This window comes from Trachemys scripta, chromosome 2 (genome assembly GCF_013100865.1).
Source record: "Trachemys scripta elegans isolate TJP31775 chromosome 2, CAS_Tse_1.0, whole genome shotgun sequence".
NCBI lineage: Eukaryota > Metazoa > Chordata > Testudines > Emydidae > Trachemys > Trachemys scripta.
The window spans coordinates 232,516,143-232,537,097 of record NC_048299.1 but is presented as its reverse complement, the minus strand read 5'-3'; the positions used below and the strand labels follow the sequence as shown (position 1 = coordinate 232,537,097).

The 20,955-nt window shown below is 47.3% G+C and overlaps 1 protein-coding gene across 2 annotated transcripts in view; it reads left to right on the top strand.

Annotated features, from left to right (window-relative positions):
• The window catches only part of ZNF704 (zinc finger protein 704), a 151,175-nt gene that overhangs the window by 21,432 nt on the left and 108,788 nt on the right, over positions 1–20,955 (top strand). The window contains exon 1 of one of the 2 annotated variants that reach the window (XM_034763180.1): positions 17,757–17,848. The exons of the other annotated variant lie outside the window; for it this stretch is intronic. Within the exon in view, the coding sequence (XP_034619071.1) occupies positions 17,840–17,848 (9 nt within the window). The 5' untranslated portion in view covers positions 17,757–17,839. Of the gene's footprint in view, positions 1–17,756; positions 17,849–20,955 lie in introns of those variants that run through there. 2 annotated transcript variants of the gene reach the window in all.

Genomic DNA, 20,955 nt, shown 5'->3' with positions numbered 1-20,955 from the left:
CAGTCCCATTTATGTATGAAGAGAACACTTACAATGGTCCTAATAATGCATTATCTCATGTATTGTTAACAAGCAGGAATTTACAAATGCTTAGAGTGATTAGACTAAACTGACTTGGTTTATGTGTAATGAGCAGCCACTGGTGAGGCAAATAATTAAATGCAAAGTGTAGTCCAAAACGTAGTAATACATTAACATTCAGGGCAGAGCTTTTCCAAACATCATTACTAGAATCTATCTTACCTCATTGTATTCTTGTGTGAATAGAGAGTTCTGGCTGAATAGAAATTGGGTTAGTACAATGCAGTTCTTTCCTTCCAATGTTGCTGCATTCTCAGGGAGGCAAAAATTGAGAATTCACCTCACATGAACATTAAGAGAGCTTGAGCTGGAAATACATTAAAAAGTAACTGAAACCCTTATTCTTTCAGGAATTCATTTTTAAAGAGTCTGTTACTCATTTGATGTTGTCTTGGCAACAAGAGGTGCCTATCCTATGCTTCTTGTTGCTGCTAGTGATATTTTGCTATGGACTGTACTTCTATTTTTTTCTTGTATAGAACAAGAGAGATGATTATTACTGACCCCAGAACACAGCTATGTCGGCTTAGGCCTGGTCTATACCAAAAAGTTAAGTCGACCCAGTTACATTTCTCAGGGGTGTAAAAAATCCACACCCTGTGAGTTAGCGTAATTAAGCTGACCTAAACCCTGGTGTAGACAGCCCTCAGTGAATGGAAGAATTCTTCTGTCAACCTAGCTACCACCTCTCAGGGAGTTGGATTACCTATGCTGATGGGAGAATCCCTGCTGTCAGTGTAATATATGGAGATATACCTATCTCATAGAGCTGGAAGGGACCCTGAAAGGTTATTGAGTCCAGCCCCCTGCCTTCACTAGCAGGACCAAGTACTGATTTTGCCCCAAATCTCCAAGTGGCCCGCTCAAGGATTGAACTCTCAACCCTGGGTTTAGCAGGCCAATGCTCAAACCACTGAGTTATCCCTCCCCCCATGTAGCGTCTACGCTGAAGTAGTAGAGTGGAGCAGTTGTGCCGCTGTAGTGTTTCAAGTATAGACAAGCCAGGAGACCAGACTGTGACCTAAAATAGTCTTGCAGCCATCTGTCACCCTTTTTTGGCTAAACTGTGTGTGTGTGTGTGTGTGTGTGTGTGTGCGCGCGCGCGTGTGTGTCCCGTTATTATACAGGAAGATGCTAATAGCTGCCAGCAATTTGATCTATAGGTGACTATAGACCTCATTAAAGCTGGTGGCCATGCTAGTGACTCTTCATTCAGGCTAAATGAAAGACACAATTAAGCTCCTTTATAGGGTAAGATAGCTGGAGAGAATAAGACGTCACCCCACAAGGGACTGGGTGCATGGGAACACTTGAGCAACAACTAATTCAGGGGAAATAAGAGGGGTTTCCCTGGGAGTTACTGCAAATGCAGGAACTGGGGCTTTGATTGTTTGCAGCTGTGTGTGTCAGAGGCAGGGAAATTTGCAGAAGGCAACAAAAAGGAATGAGGGAGTAAAGGGGACTCCAGGAAACATGAGAGAAGCAGTTGTGAGTGGCACTGAGAGGGAGCAGAGACAGAGCTCCTTGGGGTGCAGGACTGGCTGGAAAACAGGCTTGGATTTCTGCTCCCTGTTTGTTCCTACTGTGTTCACAAAGCCTTGTTTCCCTGTTCATTCTTTGTAAATGAATGAGATTGCATCAATGAAGTATCCAACTCATACCAATTTATCCTCGTACAGGAAACGGGGTTGGGGCGCGGGAGGGTATCAGGGCTTCAGGCGGTGCTTACTTCAGGCAGCTCCCAGAAGCAGTGCATGTCCCCCCTCCAGCTCCGATGCAGGGGTGCAGCCAGGTGGCTAGGCGCACTGCCCTATCCGCAGGTGCTGCCGCTACAGCTCCCATTGGCTGCAAGCTGCGGGGGTGGCGCTTGGGGCAGGGGCAGCGTGCAGAGCCCCCTGGCTGCCCCTACGCGTAGGAGCCAGAGAGGGGACATGCTGCTGCTTTCGGGAGCCACATGGAGCCACGGCACACGTGGAGCAGGGCAAGTCCCGGACCCCGCTCCCTATCGGGAGGTAGAGGGACAGATTAAAACGTCTGAAGGGCCGTATGCGGTCCCCGGGCTGTAGTTTGCCTACCCCTGGACTATCCCGTAGCTCAGTGGTTAGAGCGCTCTCCTGAGAGGTGGGCTACCCCTGTTCAAATCCTTTCTACCCTTTAGGCAGAGGGGGGAATTGAACTTGGATCTCCCACATCCCAGATGAATGCTCTAACCATTGGGTAAAAGTGATACGGTGGTTATTGTCACATTGTCATCTGCCCCCCATATATGCCTGCTGGATCAAGCCCCGTGGGTGAGATAGGTGGATGAGCACCGGTTTCCTCCCTCCCTCCCTGGTTGGTAGATTACTCTGGGGCTTAGGCAGGAAATGGGCATCTGGATGACTAGTGAGGCAGCACTGCACATGCTCTGAGGCAAGAACTTAGGCACCTAGGGAACGTTTACAATGGACATTTAGGCTCTGAGTGAGGTTAGGCAGCAGCCTTGCAGAAGTTTTATGTGTTTTATCACAGTGATGCCTAAGTACATTTGTGGAGTTGGACCCCAAAGAGCAGCTGAGTCTGGTTTATAAAGGGTCTTGTTGGCCTTAAGTAGGGGTGGAGTAATAGAATGGCTTAATTCACCCATGGGCTGTTTGGGCTCTGGCTAAAATGATAAAAGCCTCTTCTTAGGGACTCAGAGGGAACATGCACATGCAGGGGTTTCCTCTAGGCAGTTGTTCCCTTGAAGCATTTTCCCTACCAGGGGTTGTGTCTGTAGAGGCATTCCCCTAGAGACTTTCTTTTTCCCCTATAGAGGAACTGATGTTTCGATGAGTTTTAAGAGGTATGTTCCATCTTTGTATGATGTGACACTTTTTTTTTCCAGTCTGAAATTAGCACAAGAATGGTCATAGCTTGAAGCTCTCTAATTTACTCCATCCCTGAGAAGAACTCCCACTGTGTGTTGAATTGGGGATTTTTCGGACCTCATTTAGCCATGCCAGAATCCTAGTAGAAATCTGTGGGTAAGAATGAGAGAGCTGAATTGCCCCTGGAGATCAGAGAAGTCTATTGGCCTCACATTGCCAAGCTGCTGCTTGCTAGAATGACATAAGCAGTATTCTGTCAGGCTTATATATGCACATTTCTTCTGCAAGCAGGATGCTGTAACACATACAGCCACATTCTCAGCTTATGTAAAATGGTGTAACTCTATTGGAAACTACATCAGTTTACACTAGATAAAGGTCTGGTTTATGGTTATTTATGTTGCTTATAAAATTGACAGTATAGCAATGATGCAATTTATCATATATACTGTGTATCATTTCCGTGGCTCCGTCAGTATATTTAGCACTTTACCAAGAACATTAAAGAATAAAGTTCACTGTCCCATACAGTGTACACACTGGGTATGTCTACACAGCAAAGAAAAACCTGTGGCTGGCCTATGCCAGCCGACTCGGGCGGCATGGCTTTCTTCTTTGAGTGCTTGCTCATGTTGATTCCAATTAGTTATGCGCGTGCTGCGTCCCCAGTAGCCAGAAGGTTTTTCCCCTAGCAGTACCCATCGGGTTAGCTCATGCCTCAATAGCGCCATATAAGTGGCCCTGCCACTTCAGTTCCTTCTTGCCACCTGTGACGGTTAGTTGGAATGCTCATTCTCTCTTGCTTCAGCAAGCCTTCTCCCTAGTAATCTTCACAGTGTATTTTCTGTAAATAGTTAGATTAGTAGTTGTAGTTAGTTTAGTCATTAGATAGCTAGAATTCCAGAAGGGAATTGTTCTGGGGATATTCCCTTCTTTTTCCGCCACCCCCCATACTGGGGCATGCCTCGGTCCCCGGGGTTTAAACCCTGCACAGTTTGTAACAAGCCTATGCCCAGGATTGACCCTCACACTTCCTGCTTGAAGTGTCTAGGGGAATGGCATCAGAAGGACTGTTGCAAGATCTGTAGGGGATTCCGCCCCAGGACTCAAAAAGAGAGGGACCAACGGTTGAAGATCCTTCTGATGGAGGCTGCCTTCTGTCCCCGCTCGGAGTCGAGTTAGTCTGAACTGACGCCTAGCACCTCAGCATCAGTGTGCAGTGCTCTGGCAATGACACGGGAAACTGGCACTGAGAAAGGACTTGGGTAGAGATGCTTGGCACCAACAGGGCTCCCTGCACAGGGGATCTGCACATGGCAGCACGCGACACCCTTCCCAGTCCCCGGTGCCCTGCAAGAAGAAGAAGCCAGACGGGGACGCTCACCCACATGAGACCAGGACGGAAGGACTCGGACTCAGTGAGAGCTGCGTTGGGCCATGTAGGCGCAGCACCACCTACCCTGGCACCATTGACTCCTGCCCTGAGAAGGGTCAGTAGAGTCCAGCTCCCCAGAACTCCTCTCCCTGGGAGAGACGCGGAGAGATGTTGGAGCTGCCCTCCACACTGGACCTTTGAGGCAGTGAGAGAACTCATCACCTTCATAGCACTGCCTTCCCGACCTAGGCAAGACAGGGCACCGAGCTCAAAAGGTAGCCCTGAGACCCTCAGTGCCATCCCGAGGCAAGCCAGCGATGGTACCAAGTCAGTCACCATCACCTCGGCACCGGTCACTGGTACCTTCTGGTAGCAGACCGGCAGGGCAGACGCACCGGTCCCCAATCTCTCAGCACCGCTCCCCTATGGTCCTCCTACAGTGAGTCCTCCCAGTCGGAGGTGGAGTTCTTTGTGTCCAGGTGGAGCTGGCACAGATTGGAATGCAGATGCTCGAAGTCGGACAGGGAAAGACAGCAATGTCCCCCGATACCATGACCCGCACAATGCCAGGCTCCAACCCAATGGCCATTTTGAACCCCCTGGGCATTCCATCAAAGCCAGGAGTCTTATACCAGGAGGTTGGTGTTGGTGGCTTCAGAATTCCACGTGCCTCCCCCACCTCCCTCGATGCAGGACCAGCCGTCCCAAGCTGTACCAGTCACTGCAGCGGAAGACCTGGCACCATGCGATCCTCTCAGTGCCAAGGGCTAGAAGCAAGAGCCGGTCCTCGGGAGCTAAGGGGCAAGGGGTTCTATTCCCATTATTTCCTAATACCAAAAGCCAAAGAACGCCTCCGGCCCATCCTAGACCAGTGAGACTTCAACAAGTTAATGAAGAAGATAAAGTTCTGCACAGTCTCTTTGGCCTCCATTATCCCTTCCCTGGCTCCAGGGAACTGGTATGCCACCCTCAACTTGAAGGATGCTTATTTCCATATTTCAATAACACTGTCCCACAGAGAGTACCTCAGGTTTGTGGTGAACCACCATCACTATTAGTTCACGGTCCTCCCCTTCAGCCTGTCGGGGTCACATCGGGTGTTCACCAAGTGCATGGCAGTCGTGACCACTTTTTTGTAGAAGTGCCAGGTGCAGATGTTTACATACCTTGACAACTGGCTGATCAAGGGCCACTCCAAAGCACAAGTGGACACACATGTAAGCGTGATAAGAGCAATTTTCAGCAACCTTGGCCTTCTACTGAACATGCAGAAGTCAACTCTGTCCTCCGTTCAGAGTATAGAGTTCATAGGGGCAGTATTGGACTCAAAATAGGCAGGAGATTTCTACCAGCATCCTGATTTCAGACCCTTTGCGACATTCCTATCCCCACAGCAAGAAATTGCCTGAAATTCCTCAGCCATGTGGCCGCCTGTACTTACATAGTGCAGCATGTCAGACTGAGGATCCGTCAGGCATGGCTAGCCTTGGTTTATCGACCAAACCAGGACAGTCTAGACAAGGTTGTCACTCTTTCCTGGCCAGTTCTCAAGTCTCTCCTATAGTGGCTCAACCCGTAAGCTGTGTGCATGGGGATTCCCTTCTCCAGACCTCAACCATTTCTCTGGTCACAGATGCGTGAGCGATGGGGTGGGGAGCACATCTGGGGATGCTCGGGACTCCAGGCCTCTGGTCCCAAGCAGAGCTCTCACTTCACATCAATATCAGGGAGCTGAGGGCAGTTCATCTGGCATGCCAGACCTTCCAAGCTCACTTGGAGGGAAGATGTGTATCTGTCATGACAGACAATACAACAGCGATGTTTTATGTAAACAGACATGGGGAGCACACTTCTCTCCCCCGTGCCAGGAAGCCCTCAAATTGTGGGACCTCTGCATAGCTCACTCAATACACCTGGAGGCATCTTATCTCCCCAGAGTTCAGAACAAGTTGGGAGACCATCTAAGCAGATGCTTTCACAACCATGAGTGGTCAAGCCTCTGGACATTGTGAACATCCATCTTCCGACAGTGGAGAATTTCCCAGATAGACTTGTTCACGACCGGATATAACAGGAAGTGTCTGCAGTTCTGCTCCTTCCTGAATCACAGCCCGGGCTCGATCGTGGATGCATTCCTTCTTTCCTGGGAGGGCCACCTCCTTTATGCGACCAATCCCACTCGTCCACAAGGTGCTACTCAAGGTTTGGAGGGACAAAGCCTCAGTGATATTGATAGGTCCAGCCTGGCCATGTCAGCACTGGTACACGTCTCTTCTGGAGCTGTCAGTGGAAACTCAGATCACTCTACCGCTGCTCCCAGACTGTCTTCAGCACCCCAACCTCAAGTCTCTCCACCTCACAGCTTGGAAGCTCCATGGCTAAAGTGAACGGAGCTTGTTTGCGCGGATCCAGTTAGGGAAGTCCTCCTTGGCAGTAGGAAACCATCTATTAGGGCCATCTACCTAGACAAATGGAAGAGATTCACAATTTGGTCATCGCAGAGGAACACATCTCCTAGACAATACCTTTTATTTTGGACTACCTTCTGCACCTAAAGCGGCAAAGACTTTCTACATCATCAATAAAAGTCCACTTGGCTGCCATTTCTGCCTTTCACCCAAGTGTGGTGGGCCATTCGGTCTTCACCAACCCAATAGTTGGATGCTTTCTTAAAGGACTTGACAGGCTATACCCTCAAGTACGGCAGCCGATCCTGGCCTGGGACCTTAACCTGTTTCTTTCCAAACTAATGCCCCCTCTCCCCTTTGAACCACTTGCAACCTGCTCTTTGCTCTAACTCTCATGGAAGGTAGCATTCCAGGTGTCAAGAACCTCTGCCAAGAAGGTATCCGAGCTTAAGTCCTTAACGTCTGAACCTCCTTACACAGTGTTCTATAAGGACAAGAATCAGCTTTGACCGCACCCAGCCTTCCTCCCGAAGGTCATCTCCCAGTTTCATGTTAATCAGGATATTTTTCTCTCCGCTTTTTATGCCAAGTCATATGCAAACCGCTGGGAACAAAAACTCCACTCTTTGGATGTTCACTTAGCATTAGCTTTCTATATCAAATGGATGAAGCAGTTTTGAAAATCCACTGAACTGTTCATCGCAGTAGCAGACAGATTAAGAGGGCTCCCAGTCTCTTCTCAAAGAATTTCATCATGGATTACATCATGCATCCGGATGGGCTATGATCTGGAGAAAGTACCTGCTCCCACGCTGACAGCACACTCCACAAGAGTGCAGGCATCTTCAGTGGCGTTACTGGACCAGGTTCCAACCCATGAAATTTGCAGGGCTGCGACATGGTCCTCAATCCATAGCCTTACCTCACATTACATTACTCAGCAGGCTAGAGATGAAGCAGCCTTCGGCAGAATGGTACTTCAATCAGCGAACCCATGACCTGGCCTCCGAGTTCACCTAATTGGAATCAATATGTGCAAGCAGTCGAAGAAGAAAAAACTGTTACCTGTCTTTTGTAACTGTTTTTCTTTTAGATGTGTTGCTCATGTCCATTCCAAGACCCACCAGCCTCCCCTTTGTCGGAGCAAGGCCGGCAAGAAGGAACTGAAGTGGCGGCGGGTTGGCAGGTTGCCCTATATACAGCACCATTGAGGCGCGACTCCAGGGGGCATGTGAGCCAACCTGACAGGTACTGCTAGGGAAAAGACCTTCCGGCTACTGTGCACGTGGGACCTGCACGCCTGATTGGAATGGACATGAGCAACACATCTTGAAGAACAACAGCTACAAAAGGTAGGTAACACTTTTTTTTTCATTGCTGCCTAGACTTCTGGGCTTGGGCTGGAGTCTGAGCTCTGGGACCCCCCCACCTGGCAGGGCTCTAATACCCAGATTCCAGCCCGAGTCCTGAAGTCTACACAGCAATGAAACAGCCCTGCAGCCAAAGCCCTGCGAGCCCAAGTTGGCTAGCATGGGCCAGTCATGGGTGACTAGTTGCTGTGTAGACATAGCCTCAGACAGTGGATATCAATTTAGAATGGAGGCTTCATGAAAAGTGAAAGAAGGAAGAGCTCAAGATGTGGGAGTTTGTTCCACGTTTAGGGGGCAATGGGAGAATGTACTTCTATAATATATACTATACTATATTGCGTCCAGTTCTGGGCGCCACATTTCAGGAAAGATGTGGACAAATTGGAGAGAGTCCATAGACAAGCGACAAAAATTATTAAAGGTCTAGAAAACATGAGGGAAGATTGGAAAAAAATGTGTTTCTTTAGTCTGGAAAAGAGAAGACTGAGAGGGGACATAACAGTTTTCAAGTACGTAAAAGGTTGTTACAAGGAGGAGGGAGAAAAATTATTCTCCTTAACTTCTGAGGATAGGACAAGAAGCAATGGGCTTAAATTGCAGCAAGGAAGGTTTAGGTTGACATTAAGAAAAAATTCCTAACTGTCAGGGTGGTTAAGCACAGGAATAAATTGCCTAGGGGAAGGGCAGCATGTAGCAGGTCCTCCTCATCCATTGTGTGCTGCACAGCTCTGTGGGGGCTTCAGATAAGCAGGTGCAAGAAAGGGGTTAGGATTGGGCTGGTGGCTCCATGGGTCACACTAATCACCTTGAGTAAATGTGGTTGCTGCAGCTCTTAGGCTGCAAACATGTCAACAATGCTACTGCTACATCCTGACCTGCAGGGGAAGGATTCTGTCCTGCTGACTCCTGTGGACCACCCCAGTGCACTCGCTCTGAATGCTGGGATAGAAAACTTCATAGGTGCTGCGTGGATGGTGGAATCTCCTAACCCACTGTAAATACCTAATGCAATTGAAAAGTATTGTCACTGATGCGTTCCTTTCCCTGAAGTCTTAAGGTAGAAACCTCTTGCCTGTAAGGGTCAGAGGGGGATGAAATCTGTTAGTAGCTGAGTAGGGAGTACTTTGGGCTTGTGGCATTTAGAGAGTTGTGAGGGTCATTGGGAGTTGGTTTAAGAAATATATTAGCTGGATGTCAAATTATCAGCAGTGAAATAGTGAACAAATTGTCTTCTTTCTGTGTCAGACTTAACCCATGGAGGTGAATGAGACCGATTTGTTTCAGACAGCCTGCAGTCAGGAAGACAGAGCTGTACCAGTTTACACTCTGTTCACGTTTTCAAGTGTATCTTTACAACCATAAATTTTAGGAACACTGTTTCTGGAGCCCATTGATTCAGGAAGCATTTTTTCACTGAATTGGCTGGCATTCTTTATTTGTAAGACTTTTCATATTTTAGTTTAAACTTATGGTGGAAATATCAATCCTAATATGTATTTATGTTGAGTGAGAAATTATGCTGTGACAATTCCTTGAAAAAAGTGTGTGGCAGGGATTCAGGAGAGAGGCCGGTGGAGCCACCGATTCTTGAGGTTGCCTGACACTTCTCATTATAAGACTGTGGCCAGGCCTATGCTACAAACAGTCTACTGTGACTGATGACACCATCGACTCCATCCCATAGCACCCAATCTGGGAAACTCTTGCCACCTGAGGAGGTCTGCAAAGCAATTAAACAAATGAAGAACAATAAAGCACCAGGTCCTGATGGCATACCGGCTGAAGTACTGAAAGTGGGGGAGAACACTGACTAACAAGCTTCCCTTGCTACTCCTCAAAATCTGGTGCACCAAAGAAATCCCCATTGACTTACGTAATGCTAACATCATCACCATTTTCAAAAAAGGAGACAGGGCTGACTGTGACAACTATCGAGGCATTGCCCTCCTCTCCATCACTGGGAAGATTCTTGCTAGAATCTTACTGAATCGCTTGCTCCCTCTTGCCGAGGAAGTACTTGCAGAGTCCCAATATGGCTTCAGACCATCACAAGGCACAACCGACATGATTTCTGTAGCTAGGCACAGCCAGTAAAAATGACAAGAATGACACCAGGAACTGTATATGGCCTTTATCGATCTGACCAAAGCCTTCAACTCTGTCAACCATGAGGCTTTGTGGAAAATCGTGTCAAAGTTTGGCTGCCCAAGCAAATTTATCACCATTGTAAGACTCCTCCAAGTCAGATGACTGCCTCCATCCTGTGCAGCGGCTCTACCTCTGAGGTCTTTGTCATCTGAACTGGCATAAAACAAGGCTGTGTACTGGCACCCACCCTTTTCTCCATTTTCTTACCAGCTATGAAAACATTAACCCAAGACCATTTACTACAGGGCATTGGCATCCAATGTCGGATTGATGGCAACCTCTTCAACCTTTCTCATCTCCATGCCAGAACTAAAGTAATATCGGCAACAATAACCAAACTCCAGTATGCAGATGATTGTGCTGTAGTTGCACACTCAGAGGAGGATCTACAAACAGCCCTTAATTGCTTCTCTGAAGCTTACAAAAACCTAGGGCTAACTCTGAACATTGGCAAAACTAAAATTCTCCACCAGCCAGCTCCCAGTCAATCATCAGACTCAGCAAGGAAGATCTACATCGACAAAGAAGAACTAGAAAATGTAGAAAGCAACAGAGTCCTGTGGCACCTTTAAGACTAACAGATGTACTAGGGGCAGAACACTTCACCTATTTTGTCAGCCTTCTCTCACAGAGGGAAGACACAGACGTGGAGATTCAGCACAGAATTTGCTGTGCCAGTTTTGCCTTTGGCAAACTGTCTCGCCGGGTGTTCAACAATCATAATATCAGAACACATACTAGACTTTTAGTTTATAAAGCGGTGGTAATCCCAACTCTCCTCTCTGGCTGTGAGACTTGGGTGACCTATGGAAAACACCTGGAAAACCTGGAACACCCGCACCAGCACTTTCTTCGGCAGATCATCAACGTAAAGTGGGAGGATCATCACACTAATGTCAGTGTCCTCACAGAGACCAACATCTTCAGCGTTGAGGTCCTGATTATCCAGCACCAGCTAAGGAGGAGCGGGCCCTGTGTGTGCTGACTGAAACAACTTCTGTATGCTCAACTAACCAAAGGAGAAAGGAAATGGGAAGGCCAAAAGAAATGCTTTAAAGACACCCTCAAGATAAACATCAAGAGATGTGGCACATCAACACCACAGCCCAGGATAGGGATAACTGGCAAAGACTTGTCTAAGAGGGAACGTCCACTCTTGATGAAAATCACCTTGCCCTGGTTGCAGAAAAATGCCAGAAAAGAAAGGAAAGCCAACTGTGACACAGCAATCGCGGCCCAACCCTGTCTTCCAACACCACTTGCAATGTCTGCCAATGAGCCTGTGGCTCAAGGATTGGACTCCTCAGTCACCAAAGGACCCATGAAAGAAATCATCATTGACCTTGAGGGATCGTCGCTGCCACTACAAGCTTACGTCGGTATAGCTACGTTGCTCAGGGGTGTGAAAAATCCACATCCCCTCAGCAACATAGTTATACCAAGCTAACCCTGGTGTAGACAACACTATGTGAATGGGAGAAGCTTCACTGAAATGCTACAGGGGTGCAGCTGCACCAGTGCAGCTATGTTGCTGCAGTGCTGTACGTGTAGACAAGGTTTGTATTTTTAGTTGCTTATAACTTGGTCAAACCTTAATGGTTTGGGTTGAAATTTTCAGTGCTGGATATCTGCTTCAGGGGAAAACTTTCAGCCAAAATGGTTCAGTTATTTCAGAGAAAGAGGCTAGGGGAAAATGTTGTTTTGCCCGTGTTAAAAAAAAATTCTGAAGACGATTTCTCTGAGACGCTCCAGCACCTCGTGTTTTGGAGCAGGAATTTGTAATTTCTCAGGGGGTGGCCTTTGTGTTGGGACAGCCAAAGGCATTATTCCTCGAGAAAATCCACCCAAATCTGGCCAAGTTATAAATCTGAAAAATTACAGTTTGCACATGTTCAGTAGAGACTTCTAAAATTTTAGTGGCCAAATTCCCCCAAATTTCCATCTGCACTGGGCATGCTCTAGCGTGGGCCTGACCAGGATTTTCCCTACTATTACAACTCTCTGCTGGGTCCAGGTCTGGGCACCTGAACTGAGAGCAGAGACTCTCTCCTTTACTCTCAATGACACTCCCCACCTGCTGTTTCCAGGCAGGGTGGAGGAAGAAATGGTCTGATTTGAATGCAGTGGGGACAAAAGCCAGATGGTGGGTGGGGTGCAGGGACAAGGAGGCTGGTTGAAGAATGGGACTGGTTGGGCAAAGAGACTGGGTTAAGGAGTTGGGAGGGGGACACAGAGATTGGAGGAGGAGTCCGGAGATTGGGACTGGAAGCCAGTTGGGATGGGGAGCATGTGTGGGGCTGGTGACTGGTCAGGATCAGAGAGAGAGATTTGATGAGAAGCTGATGCAGGGAGGGAACTCAGGCTGGGTAAGGAGACTGGGACTGTGGTGAGGGTGGGGAGCCTGGGGTGGGGAATTCAGATGGGTGAGACTAGGAGTTGCTGAGCAAGGAGACTGGTACTGAGATGAGAGGTCTGAGGAGTGGAGAATGGGATTGGTTAGATGAGGAGAATGAGATTGGAATAAGGAGACGGAGGTGGAGAAGAGACAGGACTAGGGGTAGGATAGAGACAGGTTGGAGGGGAAGTGGCAGAAGAGGTCACGCTTGGGTGGTGAGGGAGAAAAGAAGGGGAATGGGCAGAAGTCTGTGCTCAGTAGGTCACACTCTCCTCCAGAGCTTGGAATGGAACCTAACTTTCCCAAGTCTCATAATTCTTCTGCTGTCAGCAGATATTTGTGAAACCCTCTGGCAAAGTGACCTATTTCCCTCTAGTGCTGGTGCACTTTGAGGATGACCACCTACTATTGTTATTCCATGTTCTATAGCGCACGTGGCAGAGGTCTCTGTATCAGATCTAAAGTAGAGGTTCCCAAAATTTTTTTGCTGATCCTCTTTCAGCGATTCATGTACCATGCTCACTCTCCCCCCTTTCTAAGGGGATGTGGGGAGATGAATGCCTTGTATTTATGGGGGCTGGGTGAGGGCATGCCTAGTACCCACAGGAACTGGGGGTGGTTCTCACCTTGTGTCAATTGAGGAAGGCTTCCACTGACTGTACGGGCAGTACAGCATGGGGAGAAGGTGACCAGCCCTCTGTGGAGAAAGAAGTGGTTCGGGACTATTTAGAAAAACTGGACGTGCACAAGTCCATGGGGCCGGATGCGCTGCATCCGAGGGTGCTAAAGGAGTTGGCGGGTGAGATTGCAGAGCCATTAGCCATTATTTTTGAAAACTCATGGCGATCGGGGGAGGTCCCAGATGACTGGAAAAAGGCTAATGTAGTGCCCATCTTTAAAAAAGGGAAGAAGGAGGATCCGGGGAACTACAGGCCAGTCAGCCTCACCTCAGTCCCTGGAAAAATTATGGAGCAGGTCCTCAAGGAATCAATTATGAAACATTTAGAGGAGAGGAAAGTGATCAGGAACAGTCAGCATGGATTCACGAAGGGGAAGTCGTGCCTGACTAACCTAATTGCCTTCTATGATGAGATAACTGGCTCTGTGGATGAGGGGAAAGCAGTGGATGTGTTATTTCTTGACTTTAGCAAAGCTTTTGATACGGTCTCCCACAGTATTCTTGCCAGCAAGTTAAAGAAGTATGGGCTGGATGAATGGACTGTAAGGTGGATAGAAAGCTGGCTAGATCGTCGGGCTCAACGGGTAGTGATCAATGGCTCCATGTCTAGTTGGCAGCCGGTTTCAAGTGGAGTGCCCCAAGGGTCGGTCCTGGGGCCGGTTTTGTTTAATATCTTTATTAATGATCTGGAGGATGGTGTGGACTGCACTCTCAGCAAGTTTGCAGATGACACTAAACTAGGAGGCGTGGTAGATACACTAGAGGGTAGGGATCGGATACAGAGGGACCTAGACAAATTAGAGGATTGGGCAGAAAAAAACCTGATGAGGTTCAACAAGGACAAGTGCAGAGTCCTGCACTTAGGACGGAAGAATCCCATGCACTGCTACAGACTAGGGACCGAATGGCTAGGTAGCAGTTCTGCTGAAAAGGACCTAGGGGTCACAGTGGACGAGAAGCTGGATATGAGTCAACAGTGTGCTCTTGTTGCCAAGAAGGCTAACGGCATTTTGGGCTGTATAAGTAGGGGCATTGCCAGCAGATCGAGGAACGTGATCGTTCCCCTTTATTCGACATTGGTGAGGCCTCATCTGGAATACTGTGTCCAGTTTTGGGCCCCACACTACAAGAAGGATGTGGAAAAATTGGAAAGAGTCCAGCGGAGGGCAACAAAAATGATTAGGGGTCTGGAGCACATGACTTATGAGGAGAGGCTGAGAGAACTGGGATTGTTTAGTCTCCAGAAGAGAAGAATGAGGGGGGATTTGATAGCAGCCTTCAACTACCTGAAGGGGGGTTCCAAAGAGGATGGAGCTCGGCTGTTCTCAGTGGTGGCAGATGACAGAACAAGGAGCAATGGTCTCAAGTTGCAGTGGGGGAGGTCCAGGTTGGATATCAGGAAAAACTATTTCACTAGGAGGGTGGTGAAACACTGGAATGCGTTACCTAGGGAGGTGGTGGAGTCTCCTTCCTTGGAGGTTTTTAAGGCCCGGCTTGACAAAGCCCTGGCTGGGATGATTTAGCTGGGAATTGGTCCTGCTTTGAGCAGGGGGTTGGACTAGATGACCTCTTGAGGTCCCTTCCAACTCTGATATTCTATGATTCTATGATTCTATGACTACAGTGTTCGGGCAGTCTTGGGTGCCAGGATCAGATTCCTGCCTGTCTCGTTCCATCCCTGCACAGGGGAAGTGAATGGGGCCATACTGGGGTCAGTGGAAGGTTGTATCCCATGAGTACTTCTCCCCATGCTGGACAGAACCTCCTCTGGCCCTTCTGCACAGCCCTGTTCGTTTCCCTTGCTCAGGCTGTGTTTGGCAGAGGAAGCAGATGGGGCTCTGTGTTCTGCGGCCATGCTGAAGGTCTGGGGTCAAGAGAGATTTCTGTCCATCAGAGGGGTCAGTACTCCCATGGTACAGCCTTCTACTCCCTGCTCACAGAGTCCCCGCCAGCCTCCTCAGTAGAGGAGAGTAACTGCCTATTTGTTGCTTCCGCAACAGTGGGAAAGTGAAAAAGGCAGAGAGCCTAGTCCTGGCATCCGAGACTGCCCTGTGCAGAGCCCTGTCCAGTTCCCCTGTTGAGAAGAGCATCCTGCTGCCCCAGGCTCTTCAGCGTGGCCCTGTCAGGTCCTTGCACTCCCCAATAACCTTATTACACTGTCTTTCCCCAGAGCGTGTGTCCCACAGTTTGGGAGCATCTGATCTAAAGGTTCCCAACCTGGGTGATGACCTTTTGTAGATGTCAGTATGATGCCACACGTTGGGATTAGTTTTTTCAGCATGCTTTTTAAAAAGTTGGGAAATTACACACAAACTACATTAACAGAACATTGGTAAGGTTGCAAAGTCAAGCACTAAAAGGTTAGGAAATGTGCAACCTTAATTTGATCCCCTGGTGCATATGCATTATGATAAAGCCTTTAATTATGTGATCGTATACTTTTTTCCCCGCCAAGGCCCCAGCCTCATTCAATGCACAGAGTGGACCTGTTCCGGGGATTAATCGGTTGTGTAGTGAAGGCAGCTGTTTTCTGTAGGACCCCTGTCTTATTTGTTACAGAAGTTGGAGGGTGTGTAGTGAATGAAGCAGGGAATTGCAGGAAGAGGAAGGTCATTATCATAATTAAGGTAGTTTAATTGGATTCTCTTCCTGCCTGTGCCACAGAGTCCCTGTGAGATCCTAATCTTCATAAATCAGACTTTTCACAGCAAGTCACTAATTTTGTTTTCCTGATATTCTGGGTGTCTGACTTGAGACCCCGGAGTCCGATTTGCCAGTCAATGGAAGCTGCGCTTTGTGAAAAATGAGGTTCTAGGCATCTCAGATTGGGCACCCAAAATTAGCAGATACTTTTGACTTTCATTTCTGTGTCTCACTTGTTCATCTGAAAAATGGGGATAATAAATACCTTCTCTTTCACAGGGGTATTGTGAAAATAAATTCATAAATGTTTGTGAAGCACTAAGATCCTGTAGTGATGAGCACCATAGAAAAGCCCATGAGGAAATTAAAAATTGTGCCTTCAGAGTAAGGTTTGAATAGTGTCAAGTAAATAAGGCATGGGGGCACACATTGAACAATGTGGAGAACATAAAATGTCCGTCCTGTGTGCTGAATATGCTAGGGGTCCTGTGGAAAGAAAAAATAGTATGCGATCATGTACTTAAATACTGTCATAATGTAGCACACACAGGAGCCAAATTAAGGTTGCACAGACATTAACACTGACATTTTGTGTGTTTTAAATTCTGATCCTACAGCAATATTGAGGGCACTCATGAGGCCCTTGAGGAGGGACTTCTAGTCTATTTTTTAAATGTTTTTTTAAATATAATCACCATTACCACAACCAAATTTATACCATCTGTATCTTAGTTCTTCGTTCTAGTTGTTTACATGTTGAGTGTTTTGCTTTCCAAGACAGTGGAGAGGCAAATTTTCTCAGTAGCATGTCAACTGGCTGTGTGTCAAGAAGTATAAAATGACTAATGCTTTCTACTATTTACATTTTTAAAGTAACTGTTCTAGTTTTCTGTTGAAACTGCCAGTAGTCCTGCCATGGAAACATTAGAATGAGACGCACATTAAATCATTTGTCCTAAGTATTTATGTGCCTGTGGTGACATGTGCTTTTCATAGCAGGACAAACTTGGAATAATTATCTATCCTGTGAACAGAAAATAACATACCATTCTCGTACCTGCCGATGTTTAAAAACTATACATAGAGATGTTTGGGAGAGACAAACATCTTTCTGCTCTGTTGTTATTAATTTGTCAGGAGATCTTTTTTGAAGGGGAAAAGAGGTAGTTTACTTAAGATATGTTTCAGAGTAACAGCCGTGTTAGTCTGTATCCGCAAAAAGAAGAACAGGAGTACTTGTGGCACCTTAGAGACTAACAAATTTATTAGAGCATAAGCTTTCGTGGACTACAGCCCACTTCTNATATGCATCCGAAGAAGTGGGCTGTAGTCCACGAAAGCTTATGCTCTAATAAATTTGTTAGTCTCTAAGGTGGCACAAGGACTCCTGTTCTTCTTTTTACTTAAGATATGTCTACATTAGACGTTTTACTTGTAAAATTTCCACTGACATACAGCTGCCAATATGGCCATATTGCTAGAGTGCAATCTCACTTGTCTGCATTTGCAAGTGAGCTCATCCTCAGTGATAGGTTGTATTGGCAGAAGATGTGGGTGGGTATCCCAGTGTCCCATGCACCACTGGCTGGTACACTGCCTTCTGGGGAAAGATTGTAGTGTGTTGTGGGATACTCCTCTCAGGGTATTATGGGAGTTTGGGGTCAAATTCTCACAAGCACCACTGTACCATACCATAACCTGCTCTTCCTTGTGCCAGTTTTCGATCTCTGCCATCTTACTGTGAGAACTATAGATGCCGAATAGACCAGAAGAGCTATCGTGTCTGTTTTAGAGACCAAGCAACTGATTTGTACTGTGTTTGCAGAACTCAGACAGTTACCATGACAGCTGGGTGTGCAGCAATGAATTGGAGATAACTGAGGATGTCTGGATGATGCAGGTAATCAGTGGCCTTTGCTAGTTGCTGTAGCCATTCACTGACCAACTGCATATGGCAGAGTAGCAGTTCTGGGCTCATGAAACTAGCATGGAAGAGTGGGATTGCATCATAATGCAAATATGGGATCAGAGCAGTGGCTGTAGGATTTGTGGAAAGCCACATTTCTGGAGCTGTGTGCTGAGCTTGGCCCAGCTCTTCAGTGCGGACACTCCAGAATGAGAGATGTTTTGACAGTGAAGAAATGGGTGGCTGTTGTTCTAGAAGCTTGGAACCCCAGATGACTATCAGAGGATGGTCAATCTCAGTTCAGTGCTGGAAAAATCTATGGTGGGGGTGGGCATCATCCAGGTGTGCAAGGCCATTAAATGTGTTTTGTGGCACAGGTTGTAACTCCGGGCAATGTGAAGGAAACGATGGATTCAACAAAATGGGCTTCCCTAATTATGGCGGGGCCATGGATGGAATGCATATCCTGAACCATCCATTCCTTCCCTCTCTCCCCTCACCCCCCCCCCCACTTTGGAGTACATAAACAGGGAAGGGGTACTTTTCCATGGTAATGCATTCATGAGTAGATCACCATGGACGTTTCACTGACACTAACACTGGCTGGTCAGGAAAGGTTCTTGATGCTCACATCTTTAGGAATACAGGTTTTCTTAACAAGCTGCAAGCAGGGACACTGATAGGGTTGGAAGATACCCCCTGTATGTGTTCTCTGGTTTCACAGCTTTTGAACTTGGACCACTAGAGAAGTTCCAAGAACAGGTCCTCTCCTGTCTTTTTTTTTTTTTCTTTCTTTCCCCCCTCCTGATCAAGGTCAGTCTTTCAGCCGGCATGGCTGGGCTGGCCCTCAAGAATGTCCCAGCCATGAGGTCACTGATAAACAACCAGAGAGGCAGCCATTGTTAGATTTAAGGGATTAGTAGACATCAAAAAATAAATGCCACAGTGCTTAAAATATTTCCCGTATAGATCTGTATAAAATATATGAACAAGTCACAGTCACATCTGCTTGCACCAGACTCATGCACCAGCACATGCCATGGTGAGTGTATGGGGTACTTTTGAACCCCTTTAGGTGTGATGGGTGCAGTGCTAGATGTGGGGTCCAGGGTAAATGTAGGGATAATGCAGTAAACACTGTTGAACTTTGGCAGTGGGGATCCTGGCAGCTATATCGCTTTCGAGGATACAAAAGGCCCAGAGAAAGCAATTGCTCAAGATGGCTTGAGGTTGCCTGGGCCCATACACAGCTGGCTTCTTCACAGTGATCATATCCCTGGAGCTCATTGCAGAGTGTCTTATTGGAGCGGGAGACACAAGGCTGCTCTTCCTAGAATGCATGGGCAAAGATCAGAGTACTTGCTGAAAGTTTCCCCGACACTGTGCCAGAGGACAAAAACGATGTCTGGGCCAACGTAAACCAGAAACTCTGCAAGTGGAGAAGAGTTGTGGTAGTTGGCTATTTCTGTGAGCCAGTCCAAACCCCGTGAGCCAGCAGCAGTTTCTGCCCCTTTCCTGAGTCTACGCACAGCATGAAAATATTTTGTTTTGTACTTGCCTTTTCAGACATGAAAGGCAAAATATTGTATTTTATGGTCTAGAAAACCTTCATCTCATAAGCTTACAAGAATATGTCTGCAACATCATGTAGTGAATGCCCTAAGGTACTAGATTGTTTGCAAGCATTGTTTTGTATTTTTTGATGTATTTATTTTAAATGCTCAGGTATTGGTTTGTGTATGTCTTTTCTGGTTTTATTTTTATTTTAAAAATGTTCTTCCTTTGAAAGGCTTCTTATCAAAGGCTTCTGCCAAAGCATGTGTTTGGGAATGCTTTTTGGTATCTTAAAGAATTTCTGGGGTTTTATTTTTTATTATTGCTGCCCTTAAAATAAACCACCTACTTTAAAACAGAATCCCTTTGTTCTCTGCTACATGCAGTTGGCAGCCATTTTGAGAGGGAGATGGGGCCAGAGAAAGTGAAGTGAAGTGTTGGGGATCATAAAGAGAGCTTTAAAAAAGTATGCATTAATGGGGGTGGTAAAATACACCTATCTGAGTCCCTATCCCCTTCCTTGATGTGTTCTGTCTCTGGGTCCAGCTGCATCTCAAATAGCTCCTGGTTATCTGTGGGCTCTGAATCCTCCATATCTCCCTCCTCAATGAACTCCTCCTCACTCTGCATTTCTGGGGTTTCTTCCGCTGGATGTTGCGAGGTGTCCACTGTCACAGGCTGGTGATGGGGTCCCGCTCAGTATGACATCAAACTCTGTCTAGTAGAAGCAGCTCAGAGGGACAGCACCAGACGAGTATTGACACATTTCCAGTGGTTGGTAACCGGATCCTTGAGTCCTTGCCCCCTGCCTTGCCTCTTCGCCTGAGGCCCCGTCCCTGCCCTGCCTCTTCCACCCGAGGCCCTGCCTCAGTACACCACATGCTGTCGCCGCGAGCCTGGCCCCAGAGGTGGTGGCAGTGGCTGCTGCTGCACTGTCTCCTTCCTTCTGCTTAGGGTTGCCATAGATTTAAAAAAAAAAAAACCCTGACATCATGGCTTGTCAAATGGCACTCAGACACACAAGCCGAAACCCGGACTCTCCGGATGAAAACCGGACAGGTGGCAACCCTCCACCAGACTGTTTGTCACCTGTCTTTGCCCAGTCTTGTCACCTGCCTTTGTCCCTGCCATACCCCAGCTTCCGCATCTCCTTTGCAATGTCCAAATAAACATCCAGGCAGCAGTAGCGGGAGGTTTCATTGTAGCTTTACGTGGAATCATACCAGTCGGCTTGCTTGCAAAGATGGGCTAGCAGGAATAGAGGTATTTCCAAAACATCCTGGGCATTTTAAATGTGAGAATGGGGAGGATGGGCTTCGAGACACTGTGACCCTGGGCAGCAGAGGACAAGGATTCAGCCAGAGAAATCACATGTGCGATTACTGCCAACACTGATTGTGTCCTCCAATTTACTGATTAATAAGAATTCAAGTGATGCATAGGCATTCAAGAAGTCAGCCCCCAGATTTCTATAGTGTGGCCGTGGCGTCTTCCTCTCTATCACAGAAGTGCAGCTACTCAGATCAGGATGACCTGTGTTTTCTGCA